The sequence below is a fragment of the Lichenostomus cassidix genome, chromosome 28 (genome assembly GCF_008360975.1).
Source record: "Lichenostomus cassidix isolate B80296 chromosome 28, HeHo_3.0, whole genome shotgun sequence".
NCBI classification, from domain to species: Eukaryota; Metazoa; Chordata; class Aves; order Passeriformes; family Meliphagidae; genus Lichenostomus; species Lichenostomus cassidix.
In genome coordinates this window covers 1,546,182-1,570,822 of record NC_139508.1, presented here as the reverse complement: position 1 = coordinate 1,570,822, position 24,641 = coordinate 1,546,182, and the positions used below count along the sequence as shown (strand labels likewise).

General features: G+C 58.6%; 2 protein-coding genes and 1 long non-coding RNA gene across 9 annotated transcripts; 1 reads left to right on the top strand and 2 right to left on the bottom strand.

Annotated features, from left to right (window-relative positions):
* Positions 1–524: 524 nt before the first annotated feature.
* LOC146426100 (uncharacterized) lies at positions 525–779 on the bottom strand. The gene is made up of 2 exons (XR_014846215.1): positions 653–779; positions 525–603 (listed from the first exon to the last, which is right to left on the bottom strand). It is a non-coding gene; the product is annotated as an uncharacterized LOC146426100 (long non-coding RNA).
* Positions 780–1,090: 311 nt separating this feature from the next.
* On the bottom strand, positions 1,091–10,709 carry BABAM1 (BRISC and BRCA1 A complex member 1). Of its 6 annotated transcripts, none has more exons than XM_085040300.1 (10): positions 10,563–10,708; positions 9,581–9,921; positions 9,160–9,195; positions 8,251–8,309; positions 7,358–7,478; positions 6,669–6,747; positions 6,262–6,286; positions 4,939–5,068; positions 4,315–4,419; positions 1,091–1,521 (listed from the first exon to the last, which is right to left on the bottom strand). In XM_085040300.1, the coding sequence occupies exons 2-10, from the start codon at positions 9,827–9,829 to the stop codon at positions 1,321–1,323; spliced, it is 1,005 nt and encodes a 334-aa protein (XP_084896426.1). In that variant the 5' UTR covers positions 9,830–9,921; positions 10,563–10,708; the 3' UTR covers positions 1,091–1,320. The 6 variants fall into 6 exon arrangements, with proteins under 6 accessions (XP_084896426.1, XP_084896428.1, XP_084896427.1 ...); XM_085040302.1 differs by having other exon boundaries at positions 4,315–4,401; positions 10,563–10,706; XM_085040304.1 differs by lacking the exon at positions 1,091–1,521 and adding an exon at positions 3,338–3,423 and having other exon boundaries at positions 10,563–10,709.
* Positions 10,710–11,989: 1,280 nt separating this feature from the next.
* On the top strand, positions 11,990–20,388 carry LOC146426098 (harmonin-binding protein USHBP1-like). 2 transcript variants are annotated; one of them, XM_085040307.1, is made up of 15 exons: positions 11,990–12,534; positions 13,055–13,296; positions 13,566–13,642; positions 13,720–13,835; positions 14,547–14,738; positions 14,877–15,113; positions 15,554–15,606; positions 15,945–16,085; positions 16,673–16,752; positions 17,280–17,340; positions 17,421–17,649; positions 18,469–18,684; positions 18,761–18,852; positions 19,164–19,286; positions 19,943–20,388. In XM_085040307.1, exons 1-15 carry the CDS (start codon positions 12,334–12,336, stop codon positions 20,112–20,114), a joined length of 2,232 nt encoding a protein of 743 aa, XP_084896433.1. In that variant the 5' UTR covers positions 11,990–12,333; the 3' UTR covers positions 20,115–20,388. The 2 variants fall into 2 exon arrangements, with proteins under 2 accessions (XP_084896433.1, XP_084896432.1); XM_085040306.1 differs by having other exon boundaries at positions 11,991–12,534; positions 15,500–15,606.
* Positions 20,389–24,641: the final 4,253 nt, after the last annotated feature.

Sequence of the window (24,641 nt, the reverse complement as noted above, 5' to 3'; positions counted from 1 at the left end):
TTTCGCAGTGCTACCCAGTGCTCCCAGTGTCCCCAGCTGGCACTGCCCAGTGCCACCTGCCCCTGTTAGCAACACGACCCCCAACGACCCTCGGTGTCACCATGACCTGGAGGTGACACAGGACCAGCAGAGGTGACACAGGACCAGCAGAAGTGACCCCAAACCACCACGGTGTCACCACCCCACCATGTCCCCAGCCACCCTCAGTGTCCCCCTGCCACCCCCAGGACCTTGAGGTGACACAGAACCACCAGAGGTGACACAGAACCACCAGAGGTGACACAGGACCAGGACAGGTGACCCCAACCCCACCCCAAACCCCAAAACCACCACTACATGACAAGTCAAGAAAATTCTTCTCTTTCTCCACCCCAAAACCACCACGGTGTCACCACCCCACTGTGTCCCCAGCCACCCTTCGTGTCCCCTGTGACCTGGAGGTGACACAGAACCACCAGAGGTGACACAGAACCAGCAGAGGTGACACAGAACCACCACAGGTGACAACCAACACCACCACAGACTCCACACAAGTCAAGAAAATTCTCTTTTCTCACCCCAAAACCACCACGGTGCCACCACCCCACCGTGTCCCCAGCCACCCTCGGTGTCCCCCTGCCAGTCTCATGACCTGGAGGTGACACAGGACCACCAGAGGTGACACAGGACCAGGACAGGTGACCCCAACTCCACCCCAAACCACCACAACACCACAAGTCAAGAAAATTCTTCTCTTTCTCCACCCCAAAACCACCACAGTGTCACCACCCCACTGTGTCCCCAGCCACCCTTCGTGTCCCCAGGACCTGGAGGTGACACAGAACAACCAGAGGTGACACAGGACCAGGACAGATGACTCCAACCCCACCCCAAACCCCAAAACCACCACTACATGACGAGTCAAGAAAATTCTTCTCTTTCTCCACCCCAAAACCACCACAGTGTCACCACCCCACTGTGTCCCCAGTCACCCTCGGTGTCCCCCATGACCTGGAGGTGACACAGGACCACCAGAGGTGACACAGAACCACCAGAGGTGACACAGAACCACCAGAGGTGACAACCAACACCACCACAGACTCCACACAAGTCAAGAAAATTCTCTTTTCTCACCCCAAAACCACCACGGTGCCACCACCCCACCGTGTCCCCCATGACCCGGAGGTGACACAGAACCACCAGAGGTGACACAGAACCAGCCCAGGTGACCCCAACCCCACTCCAAACCCCAACCCCACCACCACACCACCGCCCCTCCTCTCCTCCCCCACCAGCCCGCCGTGTCCCCGGCCGCCCCGAGGTGCCACCGCGGTGTCCCCGTCACACGGTGGCCTCGATCTCGGGGCTGTCCTCCTCCTCCAGCAGCCCGTAGGCGGCGTGGCTCTGGAAGGGACGCTGCAGGGGATGCGCCAGCAGCTTGGCCATGCAGTTGTGCAGCTCCACCGCAGGGCCGGCCAGAGCCACCTCGTACTTGTAGTTGGTGCCCTTGGTGTCCAGGCTGCTGAAGAAGCTGTACATCTCCTGGGGGAGGTGAAAAAAAAAACAATTTCTGAATTTTTATAGATATTTTAGGGAGGTTTGGTCACCCAAAAAATATGCAAAGAGATAAAAAACATCAAGAGAACATCAGGAGAACATCAGGAGAACATCAAGAGAACTTGTAATTGCTGCCCTTGGAGGCTGCTGAAGAAGCTGTACATCTCCTGGGCGTGGGGACAGGAGAAAATAGTGATTTGAAATTTTTTTGAGAATTTTAGGGAGGTTTGGTCACCCAAAAAATACCCAGAAAGATAAAAACGTCAATGGAACATCAAGAGAACATCAAGAGAACATTAAGAGAACATCAAGAGAACATCAGGAGAACATCAAGAGAACTTGTAGTTGGTGCCCTTGGTGTCCAGGCTGCTGAAGAAGCTGTACATCTCCTGGGGGAGGTGGCAAAACATCTCAATTTCTGAATTTTTATAGATATTTTAGTCTGGTTTGGTCACCCAAAAAATATGCAAAGAGATAAAAAACATCAAGAGAACATCAGAAGAACATCAGGAGAACATCTTGATGAAAGAGAACATCTTTCCCATCTCCTGGGGGAGGTGGAAAAACATCTCAATTTCTGAATTTTTATAGGATTTTAGGGAGGTTTGGTCACCCAAAAAATATGCAAAGAGATAAAAAACATCAAGAGAACATCAGGAGAACATCAAGAGAACTTCAAGAGAACATCAGGAGAACATCAGGAGAACTTGTAGTTGCTGCCCTTGGAGGCTGCTGAAGAAGCTGTACATCTCCTGGGCGTGGGGACAAGAGAAAATAGTGATTTCACAGGTTTTATGGAATTTTTGGAGAATTTTTGTAGAATTTTTATGGAATTTTTGGAGAATTTTTGTAGAATTTTTATGGAATTTTTTGAGAATTTTTGTAGAATTTTTATGGAATTTTTTGAGAATTTTTGTAGAATTTTTATGGAATTTTTTGAGAATTTTTGTAGAATTTTTATGGAATTTTTATAGAATTTTTATAGAATTTTTATAGAATATCTTTATAGAATTTGTATAGAATTTTAGGAAGGTTTGGTCACCAAAAAAATACCCAGAAAGATAAAAACGTCAATGGAACATCAAGAGAACATCAGGAGAACTTGTAGTTGCTGCCCTTGGAGGCTGCTGAAGAAGCTGTACATCTCCTGGGGGTGGGGACAGGAGAAAATTGTGATTTCACAGGTTTTATGGAATTTTTATGGAATTTTTTATGGTGTTTTTATAGAATTGTTATAGAATTTTTATAGAATTTTAGGGAGGTTTGGTCACCCAAAAAAATATCCAAAGAGATAAAAGACATCAGGAGAACATCAAGAGAACTTGTAGTTGGTGCCCTTGGTGTCCAGGCTGCTGAAGAAGCTGTACATCTCCTGGGGGAGGTGGCAAAACATCTCAATTTCTGAATTTTTATAGATATTTTAGGGAGGTTTGGTCACCCAAAAAATATGCAAAGAGATAAAAAACATCAGGAGAACATCAGGAGAACATCAGGAGAACATCAGGAGAACATCAGGAGAACATCAAGAGAACTTGTAGTTGCTGCCCTTGGAGGCTGCTGAAGAAGCTGTACATCTCCTGGGCGTGGGGACAGGAGAAAATAGTGATTTCAAAGGTTTTATGGAATTTTTTGAGAATTTTTGTAGAATTTTTATGGAATTTTTATAGAATTTTTATGGAATTTTTATAGAATTTTAATGGAATTTTTATAGATTTTTTATGGAATCTTCATAGAATTTGTATAGAATTTTAGGAAGGTTTGGTCACCAAAAAAATACCCAGAAAGATAAAAACATCAATGGAACATCAATGGAACATCAAGAGAACATCAAGAGAACTTGTAGTTGGTGCCCTTGGTGTCCAGGCTGCTGAAGAAGCTGTACATCTCCTGGGGGTGGGGACAGGAGAAAATACTGATTTCAGAGGTTTTATGGAATTTTTATGCAATTTTTATGGAATTTTTATGGAATTTTTGGGAGGTTTGGTGACCCAAAAAATATCCAGAGAGAGAAAAAACATCAAGAGAACCTCAAGAAAACATGAGGAGAACATCAAGAGAACATTTTTCCCATCTCCTGGGGGAGGTGGAAAAACATCTCAATTTCTGAATTTTTATAGGATTTTAGGGAGGTTTGGTCACCTAAAAAATCTGTTTGCCAAAAAAGATAAAGATTAACAAGAGAACATCAGGAGAACATCAGGAGAACATCTTTTCCATCTCCTGAGGGAGGTGGAAAAACATCCCAGGTTCAGAATTTTTGTAGAATTTTAGGGAGGTTTGGTCATCTAAAAAATTTGTTTGCCAAAAAAATGAAGATCATGAGGAGAACATCAAGAGAACATCAAGAGAACTTGTAGTTGGTGCCCTTGGTGTCCAACCTGCTGAAGAAGCTGCACATCTCCTGGGGTTGGGGACAGGAGAAAATACTGATTTGAAATTTTTTTGAGAATTTTAGTCAGGTTTGGTCACCAAAAAAATACCCAAAAAGATAAAAATGTCAATGGAACATCAAGAGAACATCAAGAGAACATCAGGAGAACATCAGGAGGACATCAAGAGAACATCAGGAGAACACCAAGACCACCTGGCCAGGTGTGGACGAGAAGATTTCTGTCTCCACAACAACATCCTGACCAGAAATAAAACAAATAAAATCGACTCTCCAACATTAAAAACATCCCAATATCCCAATCCTGGGCGTTCTGTTCCTCCTGGTTTTGGTGACAGGGGACAGGGAGGGTGGGGACAGGTGACAGGTGGGGACAGTGCCACACTCACCTTCCAGCTGCTCTCGTCCTCCTTGTCCTCCAGGCCGTTGTGGATGTAAACCACGTCGAAGAAGAAGTAGGGACACTGCAGCATCTTCTGTAATGGCACGGGGAGCTTGGGGACACCGAGGGGACACCGAGGGGACAGCCCTGGGGGATGTGGAGGGGACACAGAGCCACCCCCGGGGACAGGGAGGGGACTCAGGGACAAGTGGAGCCACGTCTGGGAACATCAAGGGGACTTGGGGACAGCCAGACCCACCTCTGGGGACACAGAGGGGACTTGGGGACAACCAGAGCCACTCCTGGGGGATGCAGAGGGGACACAGAGGGGACTCTGGGACAAGTGGAACCACCCCTGGGGTCACTCTAGGGACACTCTGGGGTCTCACCTTGACAGGCTCCCCCAGAGGGAAGGCTGACTGTCCCCCAGGGCACACTTTGGGGACAGTTTGGGGACAGTTTGGGGACACTCACCTTGACAGGCTCCCCCAGAGGGAAGGCTGGCTGTCCCCCAGGGCACACTTTGGGGACAGTTTGGGGACACTCACCTTGACAGGCTCCCCCAGAGGGAAGGCTGGCTGTCCCCCAGGACACTTTGGGGACACTTTGGGGACAGTTTGGGGACACTCACCTTGACAGGCTCCCCCAGAGGGAAGGCTGGCTGTCCCCCAGGACGGCCAAACACCAGGATTGTCCTGACCACGTATGGCGGGGGAATGGTCTGGACATTGTCTGTCACCGGCAGCTCCACCTTCTGCTGGCTGCGACAGAATTGGGACAGCAGGGACAGAGGGGTCACCCCCAGCTCTGGGGGGACAGGAGGGGACAGGGGGGACAAGGGACACAGGACAGGGATGGTCTGGACATTGTCTGTCACCGGCAGCTCCACCTTCTGCTGGCTGTGACAAATTGGGGACAGAGGGGACTCAGGGGTCACCCCCAGCTCTGGGGGGATAGGGGGACATGGGGACAGAAGGACAGGGGACACAGGACAGGGATGGTCTGGACATTGTCTGTCACCGGCAGCTCCACCTTCTGCTGGCTGGGACAAAATGGGGGACAGAGAGGTCAAGGGGACAAGAGGGACAGGAGGGACAGAAGGAAAGGGGGACAGGGGGGACAGGAAGGTCAGGGGACAGGGGTGACAGGGGGACAGGGATGGTCTGGATATTGTCACTCCCAGCTCTAGGGGGACAGGGGGACAAGAGAGACAGAGGGACAGGAAGGACAGAAGGACAGGGATGGTCTGGACATTGTCTGTCACCAGCAGCTCCAGCTTCTGCTGGTTGCGACAAATTGGGGACAGCAGGGTCAGGGGGGGACAGGAGGGACTCAGGGGTCACCCCAGGCTCTGGGGGGACAGGGGGGGTCAGAGGGGACAGGGGGGTCAGAGGGGACAGGGGGACAAGGATGGTCTGAACATTGTCTGTCACCGGCAGGTCCCCCTTCCGCTGGCTGGGACAGAATTGGGGACAAGAGGGGTCAAGGGGTCAAGGGGACAAGAGGGACAGGGATGGTCTGGATATTGTCACTCCCAGCTCTAAGGGGACAGGGGGACAAGAGAGACAGAGGGACAGGGGGGACAGGGATGGTCTGGACATTGTCACCGGCAGCTCCACCTTCTGCTGGCTGCGACAAATTGGGGACAAGAGGGGACTGAGGGGTCACCCCCAGCTCTGGGGGGACAGGGGACACAGGGTGACTCACGGGGACACCCCCAGCTCTGGGGACACTCCCCTGGGACCCTTTTGGGGTGATTTTAGGGAATAGCAGGGATTTTGTCACAAAGGGGCAGCCTGGAGCTCTGCAGGCACCTTTGGGGACTTCCTGCCCACCCCAAAGTCCCAAAACCCCAAAACCCCAAAACCCCTCCTGGCACCCCCAGACCCCTTCTGTCACCCCCAAAGTCCCCCTGGCACCCCCAGACCCCCCCTGGCACCCCAGCTGTGCTCACATGAGGTTGAAGAGTCCCTCCAGGTCTGGATTTTGGGTTAAGGACAAATCCCAAACCCCAATCCCAGACCCTAATCCCAAACCCCAGTCCCACTGCCCAGCCTGGGATATCCCACCCCAGGGACCCCAGTGCCACTCAGGGACCTCAGTGCCACCCCAGGGACCTCAGTGCTACCCCAGGGACCCCAGTGCCACTCAGGGACCTCAGTGTCACCCCAGGGACCCCAGTGCCACCCCAGGGAGCCCAGTGCCACCCCAGGACCCCAGTGCCACCCCAGGGACCCCAATGCCACCCCAGGGACCCCAGTGCCACCCCAGTGTCACCCCAGGGACCCCAATGTCACCCCAGTGTTACCCCAGTGCCACCCCAGTGTCACCCCAGTGCCACCCCAATGCCGCAGTGGATACTGAAGGATTTGCACACGACAGTCTCCAGGTCGTACAGACAGCTGCAAACCTCGCGGGGATCCGAGGTGAACCCTGAGAGCTGAGCGGGGACAGGAGGGGACAGAGCTGTCAGTGTCCCTTGTCCCCTTCCCTGTCCTCATCCTTGTCCCTTGTCCCATCCCTGTCCCCCACCCATGTCCCCATCCTATCCCTGTCCCCATCCTTGTCTCTTGTCCCATCCCTGTCCCCATCCCCATCCCTTGTCCCCTGTCCCCATCCTTGTCCCCATCCCATCCCCATCCCTGTCCCATCCCAATTCCTGTCCCCATCCCCATCCCTGTCCTCTGACCCCATCCCTTTCCCTGTCCCTTGTCCCTGTCCCCATCCTTGTCCCCATTCCCTGTCCCCATCCCTGTCCCCTTGTCCCCACCCCTGTCCTAATCCCATCCCATCCTTGTCCCTTCCCTGTCCCATCCCATCCCTATTGCTGTCCCTATCCCTATCCCTGTCCCCTGTCCCTATCCCTGTCCCCTGTCCCTATCCCTGTCCCCATCCCTGTCCCCATTCCCTGTCCTCTGTCCCCATCCCTGTCTCCATCCTTGTCCTTTGTCCCACCCCTGTCCCCATGTCCCCATCCCATTCCCATGTCCCCATGTCCCTGTCCCATGTCCCCATGTCCCTGTCCCATGTCCCCATGTCCCTGTCCCCACCCAGGTGGCATCGTTGTTCACCACCACCAGGGCGAACTCGTGGCTCTTGTCGATTTTGTGTTTGGTTCTCACGAACATCTCGATCATCTTCTGCGACACGTTCAGCGCGTTGCTCTTCGACCTGCCCGACGGAGCAGGGGGCTTGGAGGGACCCCAAACACCTCCTGGATGCCCCAAAATCCCTCCTGGGCACCCCAAAAACCTCCTGGGCATCCCAAAAACCCTCCTGGGCACCCCAAAAACCCACCCTGGCACACCAAAATCCACTCTGGCACACCAAAAACCTCCTGGGTACCCCAAAATCCACTCTGGCACACCAAAACCCTTCTGGGCACCCCAAAAACTTCCTGGGCATCCCAAAACTGACCCCAGCACCCCAAAAACCCTTCTGGGTACCTCAAAACTGACCCCAGCACCCCAAAATCCTCCTGGGCACCCCATAAACCCTTCTGGGCACCCCAAAATCCTCCTGGGTACCCCAAAATCCACCCTGGCACCCCAAAATCCACCCTGGGTACCCCAAAAACCCTACTAGGTATCCCAAAACTGACCCCAGCACCCCAAAATCCCTCCTGGGTACCCCAAAATCCACCCTGCGCACCCCAAAATCCACCCTGGCACACCAAAACCCACCATGGCATCCCAAAAGCACTCCTGGGTACCCCAAAAACACTCCTGGGTACCCCAAAACCCACCCTGGCACACCAAAATCCACTCTGGCACACCAAAAACCCTCCTGGGTACACCAAAATCCACCCCAAAAACCCTTCTGGGCATCCCAAAACCCACCCCAGCACACCAAAAACCCTCCTGGGTACCCCAAAACCCACCCTGGCACCCCAAAACCCACCCTGGTACCCCAAAATCCCCCCCAGCACCCCAGAAGGGCTCACCCGTTGAAGGACTCCAGTTTGGACACTGCCATCTCCTCGGCCAGGTCCAGGCAGATGATCTGGGGAGGAGGACATGGCTGAGAGACCCCAGTATCCTCCCAGTATCCTTATTGATAATATCCCAGTAACTCTCCCAGTATCTCCCCAGTACCCCCCGATAACCCCCCAGTATCTTCCTTGATAACACCCCAGTACACCCCAGTATCCCTCCCAGTATCCACCCAGTATCTCCCTTGATAACTCCCCAGTACTCTCCAGTATCCCTCCCAGTATCCACCCAGTACCCCCCTGATAACTCCCAGTATCCCCCCACTATCCTTCTTGCTAATATCCCAGTATCCCCCAGTACCTCACCCAGTATCCTCCCCAGTAACCCACCAGTACTGCCCCCATACCTCCCCAGTATGCCCCCCAGTATCCCCCAGCATCCTCCCCAGTATCCCCCAGAATCCTCCTGATAAACTGCCCAGTATCCCCCCAGCATCCCCCCCATAAATCCCCAGTATCCCCCAGTACCTCCCAGTATCCCCCAGTCTCCCCAGTGTCACTCACCACCTTCTCAGGGCAGTTGACCCAATGTGTTATCACCAGTATCCTCCCAGTATCCCTATAACACCCCAGTATCCCCCCAATAACCCCCAGTATCCCCCAGTCCCCCCAGTGTCACTCACCACCTTCTCGGGACAGTTCACCCCAGGGTGTTTTCATTTGTATCCCTCCCAGTATCCCCCAGTATCCCTCCCAGTATCCTCCCCAATGACTCCCCAGTATGCCCCAGTATCCCCCCAGTCCCCCAGTCCCACTCACCACCTTCTCGGGGCAGTTGACCCGCGGTGTTTTCATCTGTATCCCTCCCAGTACACCCCAGTATCCTTCCCAGTACCCCCCAGTCTCCCCAGTGTCACTCACCACCTTCTCGGGGCAGTTCACCCTGGGTGTTTTCACCTGTCTCCCCCCCAGTATCCCCGAATAACTCCCCAATAACCCCCAGTATCCCCCCCAGTATCCTCCCCAATACCTTCCCAGTCCCCCCAGTGTCACTCACCACCTTCTCAGGACAGTTCACCGCGGTGTTTTCACCAGTATCTTCCCAGTATCCCCAGTATCCTCTCCAATGACCCCAATATGCCCCTGTATCCTCCATACCCCAGTATCCCCCAGTCCCCCCAGTCCCACTCACCACCTTCTCAGGACAGTTCACCCGCGGTGTTTTCACCAGTATCCTCCCAGTATCCCTCAGTATCCTCTCCAATAACCCTCCAGTATCCCCCAGTATCCCCCCAGTGTCACTCACCACCTTCTCGGGGCAGTTGACCCGCGGTGTTTTCACCTGCACCTCCGCGGTGGCACTGCCCGCCCCGGGCCAGGCGGTGCCCGCCGTGCCATGCGCGCTGCCCGGCGGGCTGTGGCCAGCGCTGGCCGCCTCGCCCTCGCCCTCGCTGCGGTTGCCCACGGCGGCCTGGGCGGCGCTGGGCGCTCTGTCCTCGGCGCCCTCGGGGTTGGAGCGAGTGCGGGGCCGGGGCTCGGGGGCTTTGTCCTCCTCCTCCTCGGCAGCGCTGCCCGGCTCCGGGGTGTCCATGGCGGGACGGGACCGGAACGGGACGGGAACGGGATGGGAACGGGACGGGAACGGAACGGGAATGGGACGGGAATGGGATAGAGAACAGGGAGCTGCGGGGAAACCGGTGTGGCTGTGACCCCACAGCGCTCTGGGGCCTCGAGCTGGGCATCTCCTGCCCCCCATGGATATTGTCCCTGTCCCCTGTGCCCATCCCTGTCCCCATCCCCTGTGCCCTGTCTCTTGTCCCCGTCCCCATCCCGGTCCCCATCCCCGTCCCCTGACTCTGCCCCAAGGATCCTGTCCCCATCCCTGTCCTCATCCCCTGTCCCTTGTCCCCATCCCCTGTCCCTTGTCCCCATCCCTGTCCTCATCCCCTGTCCCTTGTCCCCATCCCCTGTCCCCATCCCTGTCCTCTGTCCCCATTCCCTGCCCTTATCCCCGTCCCCGTCTCCTGTCCTCATCCCCATCCCCTGTCCCCCGTACCTATCCTCTGTCCCCATCCCTGTCCCCTGTCCCCAACCCTGCCGCACGGACCCCCTGCCCCACCCCGCAGACCCCTCCCCGCTCACCCTCCACTCCTTGTCGCCCCTTCCCCACTCACCCCAAAATCCTCACCCCTCCCCACGCACCCCATAGCCTCTGTCCCCGCCCGCGCCCTGCCCCACACCCCCGACTCGTGTTCGCCCCCAATCCCCTGGACCCCCAAGCCCCCCAAATCCCCCAATCCCCACCCCCCACTCCCCGCTCTCACCGCTCGCCGCCGCTCTAGCCCCGCTCCTCCCCTCCCGCCGGAAGCGCCGCGCGCGGGGGCTGCTGGGAGTTGTAGTCCTTTGGGGTCCGGAGGCCACAGCGGGGCGGGACCCCCGGCAAAGCTCCGCCCCCCGCCCCAAAAATGAGCGTGTGAAGCGTTCTGCGCCTCTCCCGCACCCCAAATATCCGTGTGCAACCCTCTGCACCCCAAATGTTGTGTGGGAATTGCTTCCTGCACCCCAAATGTTGTGTGCAACCCTCTGCACCCCAAATATTGTGTGCAACCCTCTGCACCCCAAATGTTGTGTGGGATGATCGGGAATTGCTTCCTGCACCCTAAATGTTGTGTGTAACCCTCTGCACCCCAAATTTTGTGTACAACCCCCTGCACCCCAAATATCCGTGTGCAAATCTCTGCACCCCAAATATCCGTGTGCGCCACCCCCTGCACCTCAAATATTGCTGTTCACCCCCATGAACCGCCTCCTGCACCCCAAATATTCGTGTGCAAATCTCTGCACCCCAAATATCCGTGTGCGCCACCCCCCGAACCCCAAATTCCCCCGTGCACCCCACAAACAGCCTCCCGCACCCCAAACCCTCCTGCTCCATCCCAGCACCCCAAACACCCACCCAGCACCCCCCAAACCACCCCTATCCACACCCCAAACAATCCCGGGCCCCTCTTTGCACCCCAAAACCACCCCGCACTTCTCACAGCACCCCCAAATTCCTCTCAGCCCCCCAAATTGCTCACATCCCACCCCAGGGATGCTCCACGGGGTGAAGCTGGGAGTTCCCTCCCCCCCTGGGAGCACACGGGGGTCCCGGCGGGGTTCGGGGGTGATTTTTGGGGGGCTGAGGACCCCCAGATTGTCCCCTCGGTGTCCCCCACGGCCGGGCAGCTCAATGGTTAAAGGGAGGAGGCGGCGAGGAAGAGGAAATCTCGGCAGGAACCGGCCGGGAACGCCAAGGGCAGCGGCAGGAAGGTGCTGGAAGGTGCCGGAAGGTGCTGGAGGCTTGGTGGGGAACTGGGGTGGGCTGGGAGACTGGGGGGGACTGGGAGGGAAGGGGACATGGTGGGATTGGGGTAGGATGGGACCCTTGGGTGGGACTGGGACAGAACTGGACATACTGGGACCGAGACAGAACGGGGCCTTTGGGTGGAACTGGGATGTATTGGGAGACTGGGGGGACTGGGAGGGAAGGGACATGGTGGGACTGGGGGAGAATGGGACCCTCGGGTGGGACTGGGATGTGCTGGGACCCTCGGGGTGGGACTGGGACAGAATGGGGCCCTTGGAGTGGGACTGGGATAGAACTGGTCATGCTGGGACTGAGACAGAACAGGAACCTTGGGTGGAACTGGGATGGGCTGGGAGACTGAGGGGGACTGGGAGGGAAGGGGAAATGGTGGGATGGGGGGACAATGGGACCCTCAGGGTGGAACTGGGACGTGTTGGGATCCCTGGGAGGAACTGGGATACACCTGGATATTCTGGGACTGTGATAGAATGGGATTTTTGGGGTGGGACTGGGATAGAACGAGACCTTGAGGGTGGGACTGGGATATGTTAGGACCCTCGGTGTGAGACTGGGATGTGTTGGGACCCTCGGGGAGGAACTGGGATAGAACTGGACATGCTGGGACCGAGACAGAACGGGACCCTTGGGTGGGACTGGGATAGAACGGGGCCTTTGGGGTGGAACTGGGATGGGCTGGGAGACTGGGTGGACTGGGAGGGAAGGGGACATGGTGGGATTGGGAGTGAATGGGACCCGCGGGGTGGGACTGGGACATCCCAGAGCTCCATGGTGGAACCAGGACATTCCAGGACCCTCGGAGAGGAACTGGGACATCCCTGAGCCCCAGGATGGAACCTCCCTGGGGACAAACTGGGACCCCCAGTGCGGAACTGGGCCGTGCTGGGAGCCCGGGGAGCCCCGGGGAAGAGGAGCCCAGCGGGGAGGAGGTGAGTGGGCGCTGCCGGTACCGGACACACCCCGGGGCTGATCCCACACTGCCCTGGGGCTCCTCCGGGGCTCCGGGGTGGAATTCCTGCTCTGAACACCGGGATGAGGCTCTCCAGTGTGGAATTCCCGCTCCGGACACCGGGATTAAACTCTCCAGTGTGGAATTCCCTCTCCCGACACCGGGATGAGGCTCTCGGTGTGGAATTCTCACTCTGAACACCGGGATTTAAACTCTCCAGTGTGGAATTCCCTCTCCTGACACCGGGATTAAACTCTCCGGTGTGGAATTTCTGCTCTGGACACTGAGATTTAACTCTCTGGTGTGGAATTCCCACTCCCGACACCGGGATGAGGCTCTCGGTGTGGAATTCTCACTCTGAACACCGGGATTAAACTCTCCAGTGTGGAATTCCCACTCCCGACACTGTGATGAGGCTCTCGGTGTGGAATTCCCTCTCCGGACAGCGGGATGAGGCTCTGGCCGAGCTGGACAGTGACCAAATCCCGTTCCAATCCCAGGAAATCCCGGTGGGTGTCACCCGCTCCGAGCCCAGTGACACCGACACCGCGCCACGGTCACCGCGGTCACCGCGCGAGGAGGAGGAGGATGAGGATGGAGAAAGGGATGAGGAGGATGATGAAGATGAGGATGATGATGACGACATGGCAGGTGACATCGAGGACATCCTGAGCTACCAGCAGAGCATCGCGGGGCTGCTGGCCACGGTGGCGCGGCGACAGCAGTGGCACCGCCCAGATAGGTATGGCACCGCCGCCGAGGTGACACCGGGACTGCCACCCGCGGGGACACCGGGGCCACCACCTGCGGGGCCACCGGGGCCACCAACCGTGGGGACATCAGGGCCACCAACCACGGGGACACCAGGACCGCCCCCGCCACTCGGGGGGACACCGGGGCCACCAACCACGGGGATACTGGCACCGCCACCAACCGTGGCGACACCGGGGCCACCAACCGTGGCGACACCGGCACCGCGCCGCCCCCTCACCCCGCCCTTCATCCCCGCAGGGAGGACGAGGCCACCCGGGAAGCCACCGCCGGTGTCGCCGCTGCCAGCCCAGCCCCGCCGCCCCGCGGTGGCACCGGTGAGCGCCGATCCCGTGCCACCCGCGCCGTGCCGTTCCGTGCCGTGTCACCACCCCTGACCCCGCTGTGTCCCCAGACCTGTTCGCGGACCTGCAGCACGCCGTGAGCTCTCTGGAGCGCGCCGTGTTCTCCCGGCACCGGCAGCCACCGGCGCGGCCGCTGCTCGGGGACGCCTGGCACCGAGCGGTGACGGTGACAGCGACAGGCGGGGGGGGACAGGATGGGACTCTGGGGTGGGACTGGGATGGGCTGGGGCCACTGGCGTGGGACTGGGATGGGCTGGGACCCTCGGGGTGGGACTGGGATAGAATGGGACCCTTGGGGTGGGACTGGGATGAGCTGGGACACCAGGGAGGAACAGGGACGTGTTGGGATCCTAGGGGGGGACAGGGACAGAATGGGAGCCTCGGGGTGGAACTGGGATAGAATGGGAACTCAGGGTGGAACTGGGACAGAATGGGGCCTTCAGGGTGGATCAGGGATGTGTTGGAACCCTCGGGGTGGGACTGAGATAGAATGGGACCCTCAGGGTGGCAATGGGACGCGTTGGGACCCTCAGGGTAGAACCAGGACAGCATGGGACCCTCGGGGTGGGAGTGGGACGTGCTGAGGCCCTGGGGGGAACGTGTTGGGACCTTTTGGGTGGAACTGGGACATGCTGGGACCCTCGGGGTGTAACTGGGATAGAACTGGACCCTCGGGGTGGGACTGGGACGTGTTGGGACCCTCGGGGTGGGACTGGGACGTGCTGGGACACTCGGGGATGAACCGGGACAGAGCGGGACCCTTGAGGTGGCAATGGGACATATTGGGGGTGGCACCGGGACAGACCGGCACCCCCGCCACCCGCGCAGTGCCCACGCCGCGGGTTCGGTCACCGGCTGACCATGGCGCTGTCCGCAGAGCCTGGAGGAGCTGAGCCGCGCCCCGGGCTGGGCTGGCCGCTGCTGCCCGCAGGAACCCGCCGAGCTGGCGGCGGCGGCGGCGAGGAACGCGAGCCTGCGGGCAGCCGTGGGGCGGCGAGAGCAGGAGCTGGGGCAGGCCACGGCAGCGCTGCGGGCACTGCGGGGCGAGCGGGACCGCCTGCGGGGCAAGGTGGGTGCGGGGACACCGGGTGACACCCGGGCGGTGCCACCAGAGCGGTGTCACCAGAGCGGTGCCACCAGAGCGGTGTCACCCGAGCAGTGTCACCCGAGCGGTGTCACCCGAGCAGCCACCCCGTGTCCCGTTCAGGTGCGGGAGCTGCGGGAGGCTCTGGCCAGGCTGGAGGAGCCGGGAGGATCTGGAAGTGACACTCCCGGCCTCGGCGACATCCCCGGGCGCTGTGACACCTCCGGGATCGGTGATACTCCCGGGCTCGGTGACACTCCAGGGCTCGGTGACACCTCCGGGCTCGGCGGCACGCCCGGGCCGAGTGACATTCCCGGGCTCGGTGACACCCCCGGGCCCAGCAGCCCCCCGGGGCACAGGGTGAGTGCGGGGCTGGGTGAGGGTAAGGCTCGGCCGGGCGGGAGGTGACACTGGGCTGTCCCGGGGCTCGCTGTCCCCTCTGCAGGACATGGCCCGGGGTGGTGGCAATTCTCAGCCCCACGGGGTGAGACGCCATGGGATAAAATCCCATAGGATGTACCCCTCGGCTCCAAACCCCACAGGGGAAAATCCTATGGGGTGAAGCCCCTCGATGTCCAACCCCATGGGATAAAACCCCATAGGATGGAGCCCCTCGATGTTAAATCCTGTGAGAAACGTCCCGTGGGATAATGCAGCCCCACAGGATGAAACCCCACAGCATGCAGCCCCTCGGGATAAAATCCCATGGGATGCAGCCCCTCAGTGTTCAACTCCACCGGATTCAGCCCCACAGCACTGAACCCCACAGCTCCCAGCCCCACACCCCGCTGTCCCCCCAGCCCTCGTCGGGAGCCAGCCGGGAGCAGGAGGAGCGGCTGCAGCAGCTGCGGGGGTGAGTGAGTGAATCCCCGCCATGTCCCCGAGCCCCGGGCGGGGAAACTGAGGCACAGCGGTGACCGGGCTGGCGGTGACAGCGGGGAAACTGAGGCACGGCGGTGACCGGGCTGGCGGTGACTGACCGGGCCGCTGGTGGCCGGGCTGGCGGTGACCGGGCTGGTTGGTGACCGGGCTGGCGGTGACCGCGGGGAAACTGAGGCACGGGCCTGTGACCGGGCTGGCGGTGACAGGGCTGGCGGTAACCGGACTGGCGGTGACAGGGCTGGCGGTGACCGGACTGGCGGTGATCGCGGGGACACTGAGGCACGGCGGTGACCCGGCTGGTGGCCGCAGGTGCCTCGGGAGGCTGCAGGAGGCCAACCGGGAGCTGGCGGCGGCGCTGGGCGAGTGCAAGGGCGAGGCGGAGCGGCTGAGCATGGAGCTGGGGCAGTGCGAGTCCCGCAGCACCGCCCTGCGCCTGGCGCTGCGCTGCAGGTGCGACAGGGTGGGGACAGCGTGGGGACAGGGTGGGGACAGAATGGGGACAGAATGGGGACAGGATGGGGACAGCCCCCTGAGCACCGCCCTGTGCCTGGCGCTGCGCTGCAGGTGGGACAGGGTGGGGACAGCGTGGGGACAGGGTGGGGACAGGGATTGGGACTGGGATTGGGACGGGGACGGGGACGGGGACGGGGATGGGATGGGATGGGATGGGATGGGATGGGATGGGATGGGGACATGGATGGGGTGGGGACATGGATGGGATGGGGACATTGATGGGATGGGGACAGGGATGGGATGGGGACATGGATGGGATGGGATGGGATGGGATGGGATGGGATGGGATGGGATGGGATGGGATGGGATGGGGATATTGATGGGATGGGGACAGCCCCCCTGAGCCACTCGTCCTGCAGCATCACCCTGCACTGCAGGTGGGGCGGGATATAGGCATGGGACCGGGATGGGGACAGGGATGGGGATCAGGATTGGGATCGGGATTGGGATGGGGACACGGATTGGGATCAGGACAGGGACCGGGATGGGGACAGGGACAGCCCCCTGACCCTCCCGTCCCCCAGCGAGCGCTGCGGCGCTGCCTATGCCACCCTGCTGGAGCTGGTGAGGGCAAAGGTGACACCGGAGGGTGGCAGCCGTGGGGGTGAGTGACACTGCGGGGACACTGGGGAATACTGAGGATACTGGGAGGATACTGGGGGATTATTTGGGGCATACTGGGGGGATACTGGGGGATACTGGAGGTGATGGGGAGGAGGCTGTGGGGATATTGGGGATACTGAGGGGATACTGGGGAATTTTTGGGAGGATGGTGAGGGGATACTGGGAATTCTGGGGGGGATAATGAGGCGATATTGGGGAGGATACTGGCGAGGTACTGGCGAGGATACTGGGAGTACTGGGAGGACACTGGGGAGCGCTGGGGGTCGACACTGGGGAGATACCGGGGGGTTTCCAGGGCGGCTGCTGGGGGGATACTGGGAGTACTGGGAGGATACTGGGGAGATATCAGCGAGGACACAGCAGGGACACACGGGGATCTGGAGGGGACACAGGAGGGACACCCGAATGACCCCAAAACGATCCCGGGAGGACGCTGGGGGGACGCGGGGAGGACGCGGGGAGCCCAACGCCCCACACATCCCCTCTGGGCACCCCCTGCCCACCCAGGAGCCGCGGCACAACCCAGCCTGGACAGCCGCGAGGACACCGGCGACAGCGGCGACAGCAGGTAGCCGTGGCTGGCGGGGGTGGCGGGGATGGTGACACTGAGCCAGCCCGGTGTCCCCCCGGCTCACCCGCACCCCGCAGCTGCCGCGGCACGGAGGAGGGAGCGCTGCGGGAACACATCCGGCAGCTCCGCGCCGAGCAGGCGGCCGTGGAGGGGTCGCTGCGGGACACCCCCGAGCCCCCCGGGGCCCCCCGAGGCTGTGAGCCCCGAGCGAGGGCCGAGCGGGCGCTGAGGGAGGCGCGGGAGCTGCTGGTCGGCTGGAGGAGGATGGACAGGGCGGAGCTGCTGAGGGAGCGGGCGGCGCTCAAGGTGGGTTGGGGTCCGGCCGGGATCCCCCCTGGATCTATCCCTGCATTCATCCCTAATGTCAACCTGGATCCACCCTGGATCTGTAATCCCAACCCTGGATCCACCCTGGATCCCTAATCTCAACCCTGGATCCCTAATCTCAACCCTGAATCCACCCTGGATCCCGAATCCCAACCCTGGATCCCAAATCCCAACCCTGGATCCACACTGGATCCCATTCTAGATCTCTAATCCCACTCTGGATCCCCATCCTGGATCCCTAATCCCAACCCTGGATTCCAACCCGGATCCATCCCTAAATCTCTAATCCCCCCCTGGATCCCATGCTGGATCCTTCCCTGAATCCCCAATCCCCTCCTGGATCCCTCCCCAGATCCCTAGTGCCAACCCTGGATCCCACCCCGGATCCCTCCCTAAATCCCACCCTGGATCCTTAATCCCTAAATTCCTTCCTGGATCCCTAATCTCCTCCTGGATCCCACCCTAAATCCCTAATTCTCTCCCCAGATCTGAGACCCTGGATGTCTCCCTAAACCCCTCTCTGGATCCCTAATCCCCTCCTATGTCCCACCCTGGATCCTTCCTGGATCCATCCCTGAATCCCCAATCCCCTCACGGATCCCACCCTGGATCCCTAATCCCTAAATCCCTCCCTGGATCCCTGATCTCCTCCTGGATCTCTCCCTGGATCTCTAATCCCATCCTGGATCCCTAAATCCCAGCCCAGATCCCACCCTAAATCCCTCCCCGACCCCTCCCCACGAGTCAGCCGCCCCGTGCCTCAGTTTCCCCGCTCCCTGCTGTCCCCGCTGTCCCCAGGAGGCCATGGCGGAGCTGCGGACAAAGCTGCAGCTGGCCGAGCGGGAGAAGCGCAGCCTGGAGGTGCAGCTGGCCGGGCAGGGACCGAGGGAAGCCGCGCTGCGCCTGCTGCTCCTGCACCTGCAGCGGGACCGGGATAATCGGGATCATCGGGATCATCGGGATCATCGGGACTGGGATGGATCCTCCAGCAGCTCCGGCAGCTCCAGCGAGGAGGTAGGGAGGATCCTTGGGGGTCTTGGGGGGAATATCCAGAGGGATGGGGGAGTTGATCCCCCCGAAATCTGGGCAGGAGGTGCGGATCGGCCGCCGGGCAGCGATGGCTCCGTGGAATCCTCCGGATCCGGAGAGGACCAGGGAGGAGCTGATCCGAATCTGGGCCAGGTGGGAATGGGGATGGGAATGGGAATGGAGATGGGGATGGGAATGGGGTGAGAATGGGAATGGGAATGGGGATGGGGTGGGAATGGGAATGGGGTGGGAATGGGAATGGGAATGGGGATGGGAATGGGGTGAGAATGGGAATGGGAATGGGGATGGGGATGGGAAGGGGGTGGGACTGGGAATGGTGAGGGATTGGGATGGAGTGGGATCAGGAATGGTGTGGGAATGGGAATGGTGCTGGGAGGGCCACTGCTGGCACTGGTGGCTCCGGTGGCCCTGGTGGCACAGGATGGTGGCACGGGTGTCCCCAGGACGGAGGAGCTGCGTGGCCGTGCCCAGGAGCTGGCGCTGTCCCTGGAGCATGGCAGCGCCGCCAGCCGTGCCCAGCAGGCGCGGAGTGTCGCTGTCACCACGGAGCTCTTCCAGGCGCACAGGTGGGCATGTGGCACCCGCGCTGGGGGCGGTGGCCCTTGGGACCCCCTCAGTCCCCTGTGTCCCCTGAGTGCCCTGTGTCCCCTGAGTCCCTCGGTCCCCTGGGTCCCCTGGATGTCCTGTGTTCCTCGGATCCCTTGGGGTTCCCGGTGTCCCCTGGATGTCCTGAGTGTCCTGTGACCCCTGGGTCCCTTGGGTCCCCGGGATCCCGTTGGTTCCATGTGTCTCCTATGCCCCTTGGATGATCCCCTGGATATTCCGTGTCCCCTAGATCCCCTGTGTCCCCTAAGTCCCCTGGAGGCCCTGGATCTCCCGTGTCCCCTGTGTCCCCTCAGCCCCGCGACTCCCTTTCCTCCTCTGACCCACCGAACCCCCTGACTCTCCAAACCCCTGACTCCCCTCGCTCTCCTAACTCCCTTTGCTCCCCTGACTCTGCCCGTTCCCCCGAACCCCCTGCCTCCCCGAACACCAAACTCCAGCCACCCTGGCTCCCTTTGCTCCCCCGAATCCCCTCGTTCCCCCAAACCCCCGACCCCCCTGACTCCCCAGACCCCCCGAACTCCCTGACTCCCCTCTCCCCCGGCTCCCCTCTCTCCCCATCCCGGTTCCCCGGCCCGGCTCGGCTCGGCTCGATTCGGATGCCGATGGTGTCCCGCAGCGCGCTGGCTCTGGCGTACCGCGGCGCTCGGCGCAAGCAGGCGGAGCAGCTGCGGCGCCTGGAGGCTCAGGCGGGAGCGCTGCGGAGACAGCACGGCCGGAGGGAGCAGGCGCTGGGCAGGAGACTGCGGAGCCTGGAGAAGGGCAGGGCTGGGGGCGAGAGCTGCATCTAGAGACCCCAAAACCCCTGGAGACCCCAAAAAGACAACCCTAAATCTGCCGGAGGGAGCAGGCGCTGGGCCGAAGAGTGAGGAGCCTCGAACAGGGCAGGGCTGGGGGCGAGAGCTGCATCTAGAGACCCCAAAAACCCCCAAAAAATACACCTAGAGACCCCTAAAAAACAACCCAAATCCGCCGGAGGGAGCAGGCGCTGGACTGGAAACTGCGGAGCCTGGAGAAGGGCAGGGCTGGGGGCGATACCTGCATCTAGAGACCCCAAAACCCCCCTGGAGATTTCCCCCCAAAAAAAACCCTGGAGACCCCACAGAAACCCCTGGAGACCTACCCAAAAAAAACCCCAATCCGCCGGGAGGTGACTGCTGTACACGATAATAAACTCGTGGCTCAGCCCCACTGCAGTCGGTGTTTGGGGGCTCGGAGGGGGTTCAGCTGCAGGACCCCCGAAAAACCCCTGGAGACCCCACAGAAACCCCTGGAAACCCAACAAAATCCCCTGGAGACCCCTAAAACCTCCCTGGAAACCCTAAAACCCCCCCTGGAAACCCTATAAATATCCCTGGCGACCCCCAAAAACCCATGGCGACCCCACAAAACCCACCTGGAGACCCTATAAATATCTCTGACAACCCCTAAAACCCCCAGGAAACCCCCCAGGAAACCCCCCAAAACCCCTGGTGACCCCACACCAATAAACCCATAGCTCAGCCCCACTGCAGTCGGTGTTTGGGGATCTCGGGGGGTTTAGCTGCAGGACCCCCGAAAAACCCCTGGAGACCCCACAGAAACCCTTGGAAACCCTAAAAAAAAACCCTGGAGACCTCGAAAAAACCCCAAAAATCCCTGGAGACCCGAAAAACCCCCAGGCTCTGTCCCTTTGTCGCTCTGTCGCTCTGTCCCCAGGTTCTGTCCCTGTCCCCCAGGCTGTCCCCAGGCTCTGTCCCCAAGGCTGTCCCCAGGCCCTGTCCCTGTCCCCCCAGGCTGTCCCCAGGCTCTGTCCCTCTGTCATTCTGTCCCCAGGCTGTCCCCAAGCTCTGTCCGTCTGTCCCTGTCCCCCCAGGCTCTGTCCCTCTGTCCCCCAGGCTATCCCCAGGTTGTCCCCAGGCTGTCCCCCAGCTCTGTCCCAGCCTCCAGGCTCTGTCCTTCTGTCCCTGTGCCCCCAGGCTGTCCCCGGGCTCTGTCCTTCTGTCCCCAGGCTGTCCTCAAACTCTGCCCCCAAGCTCTGTCCCTCTATCGCTCTGTCCCTCTGTCCCCAGGCTCTGTCCCTCTGTCCCTGTGCCCCCCAGGCTGTCCCCAGGCTCTGTCCCTGTCCTCCCAGGCTCTGTCCCCAGGCTGTACCCAGGCTCTGTCCCCCAGGCTGTCCCTCTGTCCCTAGGTTCTGTCCCTGTCCCCCCAGGCTGTCCCCAGGCTCTGTCCCTGTCCCCCCAGGCTGTCCCTCTGTCCCTGTCCCCCAGGCTGTCCCGTCTGTCTCTGTCCCCCAGGCTGTCCCCAGGCTCTGCCCCCAGGTTGTCCCCAAGGCTGTCCCCAGGCCCTGTCCCTGTCCCCCAGGCTGTCCCCAGGCTGTCCCTGTCCCCAGGCTCTGTCCCTCTGTCCCTGTCCCCCCAGGCTGTCCCCAGGCCCTGTCCCCCCAGGCTCTGTCCCTGTCCCCCCAGGCTGTCCCTCTGTCCCTGTTCCCCCAAGCTGTCTCCAGGCTCTGTCCCTCTGTCCCTGTCCCCCCAGGCTGTCCCCAAGCTGTCCCCAAGCTCGGGGACACTCAAAGAGCCCTTTGTTCCCAGCCTGGCTCCTCCAGCAGCAATTCCCGATGAATATTCCCTTTGTGGAGCTGAAAGGTCTCTCTGTGCTCCGGGAGAATTTCCCTCCGTGCAGCTCCAGGGATGGCTGAGAAACCCAAATAGTGCCAGGGAGGAGCCAGGAGGGGACACTGGGGACATTGGGGACACTGCGGGGACATTGCAGGAGTTGAGATTCCAGACTTAAAGGTGAATTTTATCATTCCAGACTCACCTGAAAAGTGAATTTTATTCCAAACCCATCTTAAAAGTGAATTTTAATATTCCAAACCCATCTGAAAAGTGAATTATTTTAATATTCCAGACCCACCTTAAAAGTGAATTTTATTATTTCAGACTCACTTTAAAAGTGAATTTTTTCATTCCAAACCCACCTTAAAAGTGAATTTTAATATTCCAAACTCATCTGAAAAGTGAATTATTTTACTATTCCAGACCCACTTTAAAAGTGAATTTTAATATTCCAGACTAATCTGAAAAGTGAATTATTTTAATATTCCAGACCCACTTTAAAGGGGAATTTTATTATTTCAGACCCATCTTAAAGGAGAATTTTAATATTCCAAACCCACCTTAAAAGTGAATTTTAATATTCCAGACTCATCTTAAAAGTGAATTATTTTATTATTCCAGACCCACTTTAAATGGGAATTTTATTTTTCCAAACCCATCTTAAAAGTGAATTTTATTATTTCAGAATCACTTTAAAAGTGAATTTTAATATTCCAAACCCATCTGAAAAGTGAATTACTATATTATTCCAGATCCATTTTAAAGGGGAATTTTATTTTTCCAGACCTATATTAAAAGTGAATTATTTTATTATTCCAGACCCACCTTAAAAGTGAATTTTAATATTCCAGACTCATCTGAAAAGTGAATTATTTTATTATTCCAGACCCACTTTAAAGGGGAATTTTATTTTTCCAGACCCATATTAAAAGTGATGAATTTGATGATTCCAGATTCATCTTAAATGGGAATTTTATTTTTCCAGGTCCCCTAAATAGGCACCTGAGACCCCAAATTGGCACCTGGAACTCCCAAATTTCCACTTGAACCCCCTAAATTGGCACCTGAAACCCCCAAAATTGGCATCTAGGTCCCCCAAATAGCGCCCAGAACCCCCAAATTTGCACTTGAACCCCCCAAATTAGCGCCCCAGATCCCCAAATTGGGGTCTGAGTCCCCCAAATTGGGATCTGAGTCCCCAAATTGGCACCCTAGACCCCAAAATTTACACTTGAACCCCTCAAACTGGCCGCCCAGACCCCCAGATTGGCATCCAAGTCCCCCAAATTTGTACCCGGAACCCCAAATTGTCCCTCGGGACCCCAAATTGCCACCTGAGACCCCAAATTTGCACTTGAACCCCCTAAATTGGCACCTGAGACCCCCAAAATTGGCATCTAGGTCCCCCAAATAGCTTCCAGAACCCCCAAATTTGCACTTGAACCCCCCAAATTAGCGCCCCAGATCCCCAAATTGGGGTCCGAGTCCCCCAAATTGTCACCCGAGACCCCAAAGTGACGCCCGGAACTCCCAAATTTGCACTTGAACCCCCCAAACCGGCGGCCCGGAACCCCAAATTGGCATCTAAGTCCCCCAAATTTGTATCCAGAACTCCCAAATTTGCACTTGAACCCCCTAAACTGGAGGCTCAGACCCCCAAACTGGCATCTAAGTCCCCCAAATTTGTATCCGGAACCCCCAAATTTGCACTTGAACCCCCTAAACTGGCACCTGAGACCCCAAAATTGGCACCTGAGACCCCCAAATTTGCACTTGAACCCCCCAAATGGGCGCCCCAGATCCCCAAATTGGCTTCTGAGTCCCCCAGATTGGGGTCTGAGTCCCCCAGATTGGGGTCTGAGTCCCCAAATTGTCACCCGAGACCCCAAAATTTACACTTGAACCCCTCAAACTGGCTGCCCAGACCCCCAGATTGGCATCTAAGTCCCCCAAATTTCCACCCGGAACCCCAAATTGGTCCTGGGGACCCTAAATTGTCCCTGGGAACCCCAAATTGCCACCTGAGACCCCAAATTTGCACTTGAACCCCCCAAATGGGCGCCCCAGATCCCCAAATTGGGTTCTGAGTCCCCCAGACTGGGGTCCGAGTCCCCCAAATTGGGGTCTGAGTCCCCAAATTGGCACCCTAGACCCCAAAATTTACACTTGAACCTCTCAAACTGGCCGCCCAGACCCCCAGATTGGCATCTAAGTCCCCCAAATTTGCACCCGGGACCCCAAATTGGCCCTGGGGACCCCAAATTGCCACCTGAGACCCCAAATTTGCACTCGAACCCCCTAAATTGGCACCTGAGACCCCCAAAATTGGCATCTAAGCCCCCCAAATAGCTTCCAGAACCCCCAAATTTGCACTTGAACCCCCCAAATTAGCGCCCCAGATCCCCAAATTGGGGTCTGAGTCCCCAAATTGTCACCCGAGACCCCAAAGTGACGCCCGGAACTCCCAAATTTGCACTTGAACCCCCTAAACTGGAGGCTCAGACCCCCAAACTGGCATCTAAGTCCCCCAAATTTGTATCCGGAACCCCCAAATTTGCACTTGAACCCCCTAAACTGGCACCTGAGACCCCAAAATTGGCACCTGAGACCCCCAAATTTACATTTGAGCCCCCAAAATTTACACGTGAACCCCCCAAATAGGCGCCCCAGATCCCCAAATTTGGGTCTGAGTCCTCAAATTGTCACCCGAGACCCCAAAAT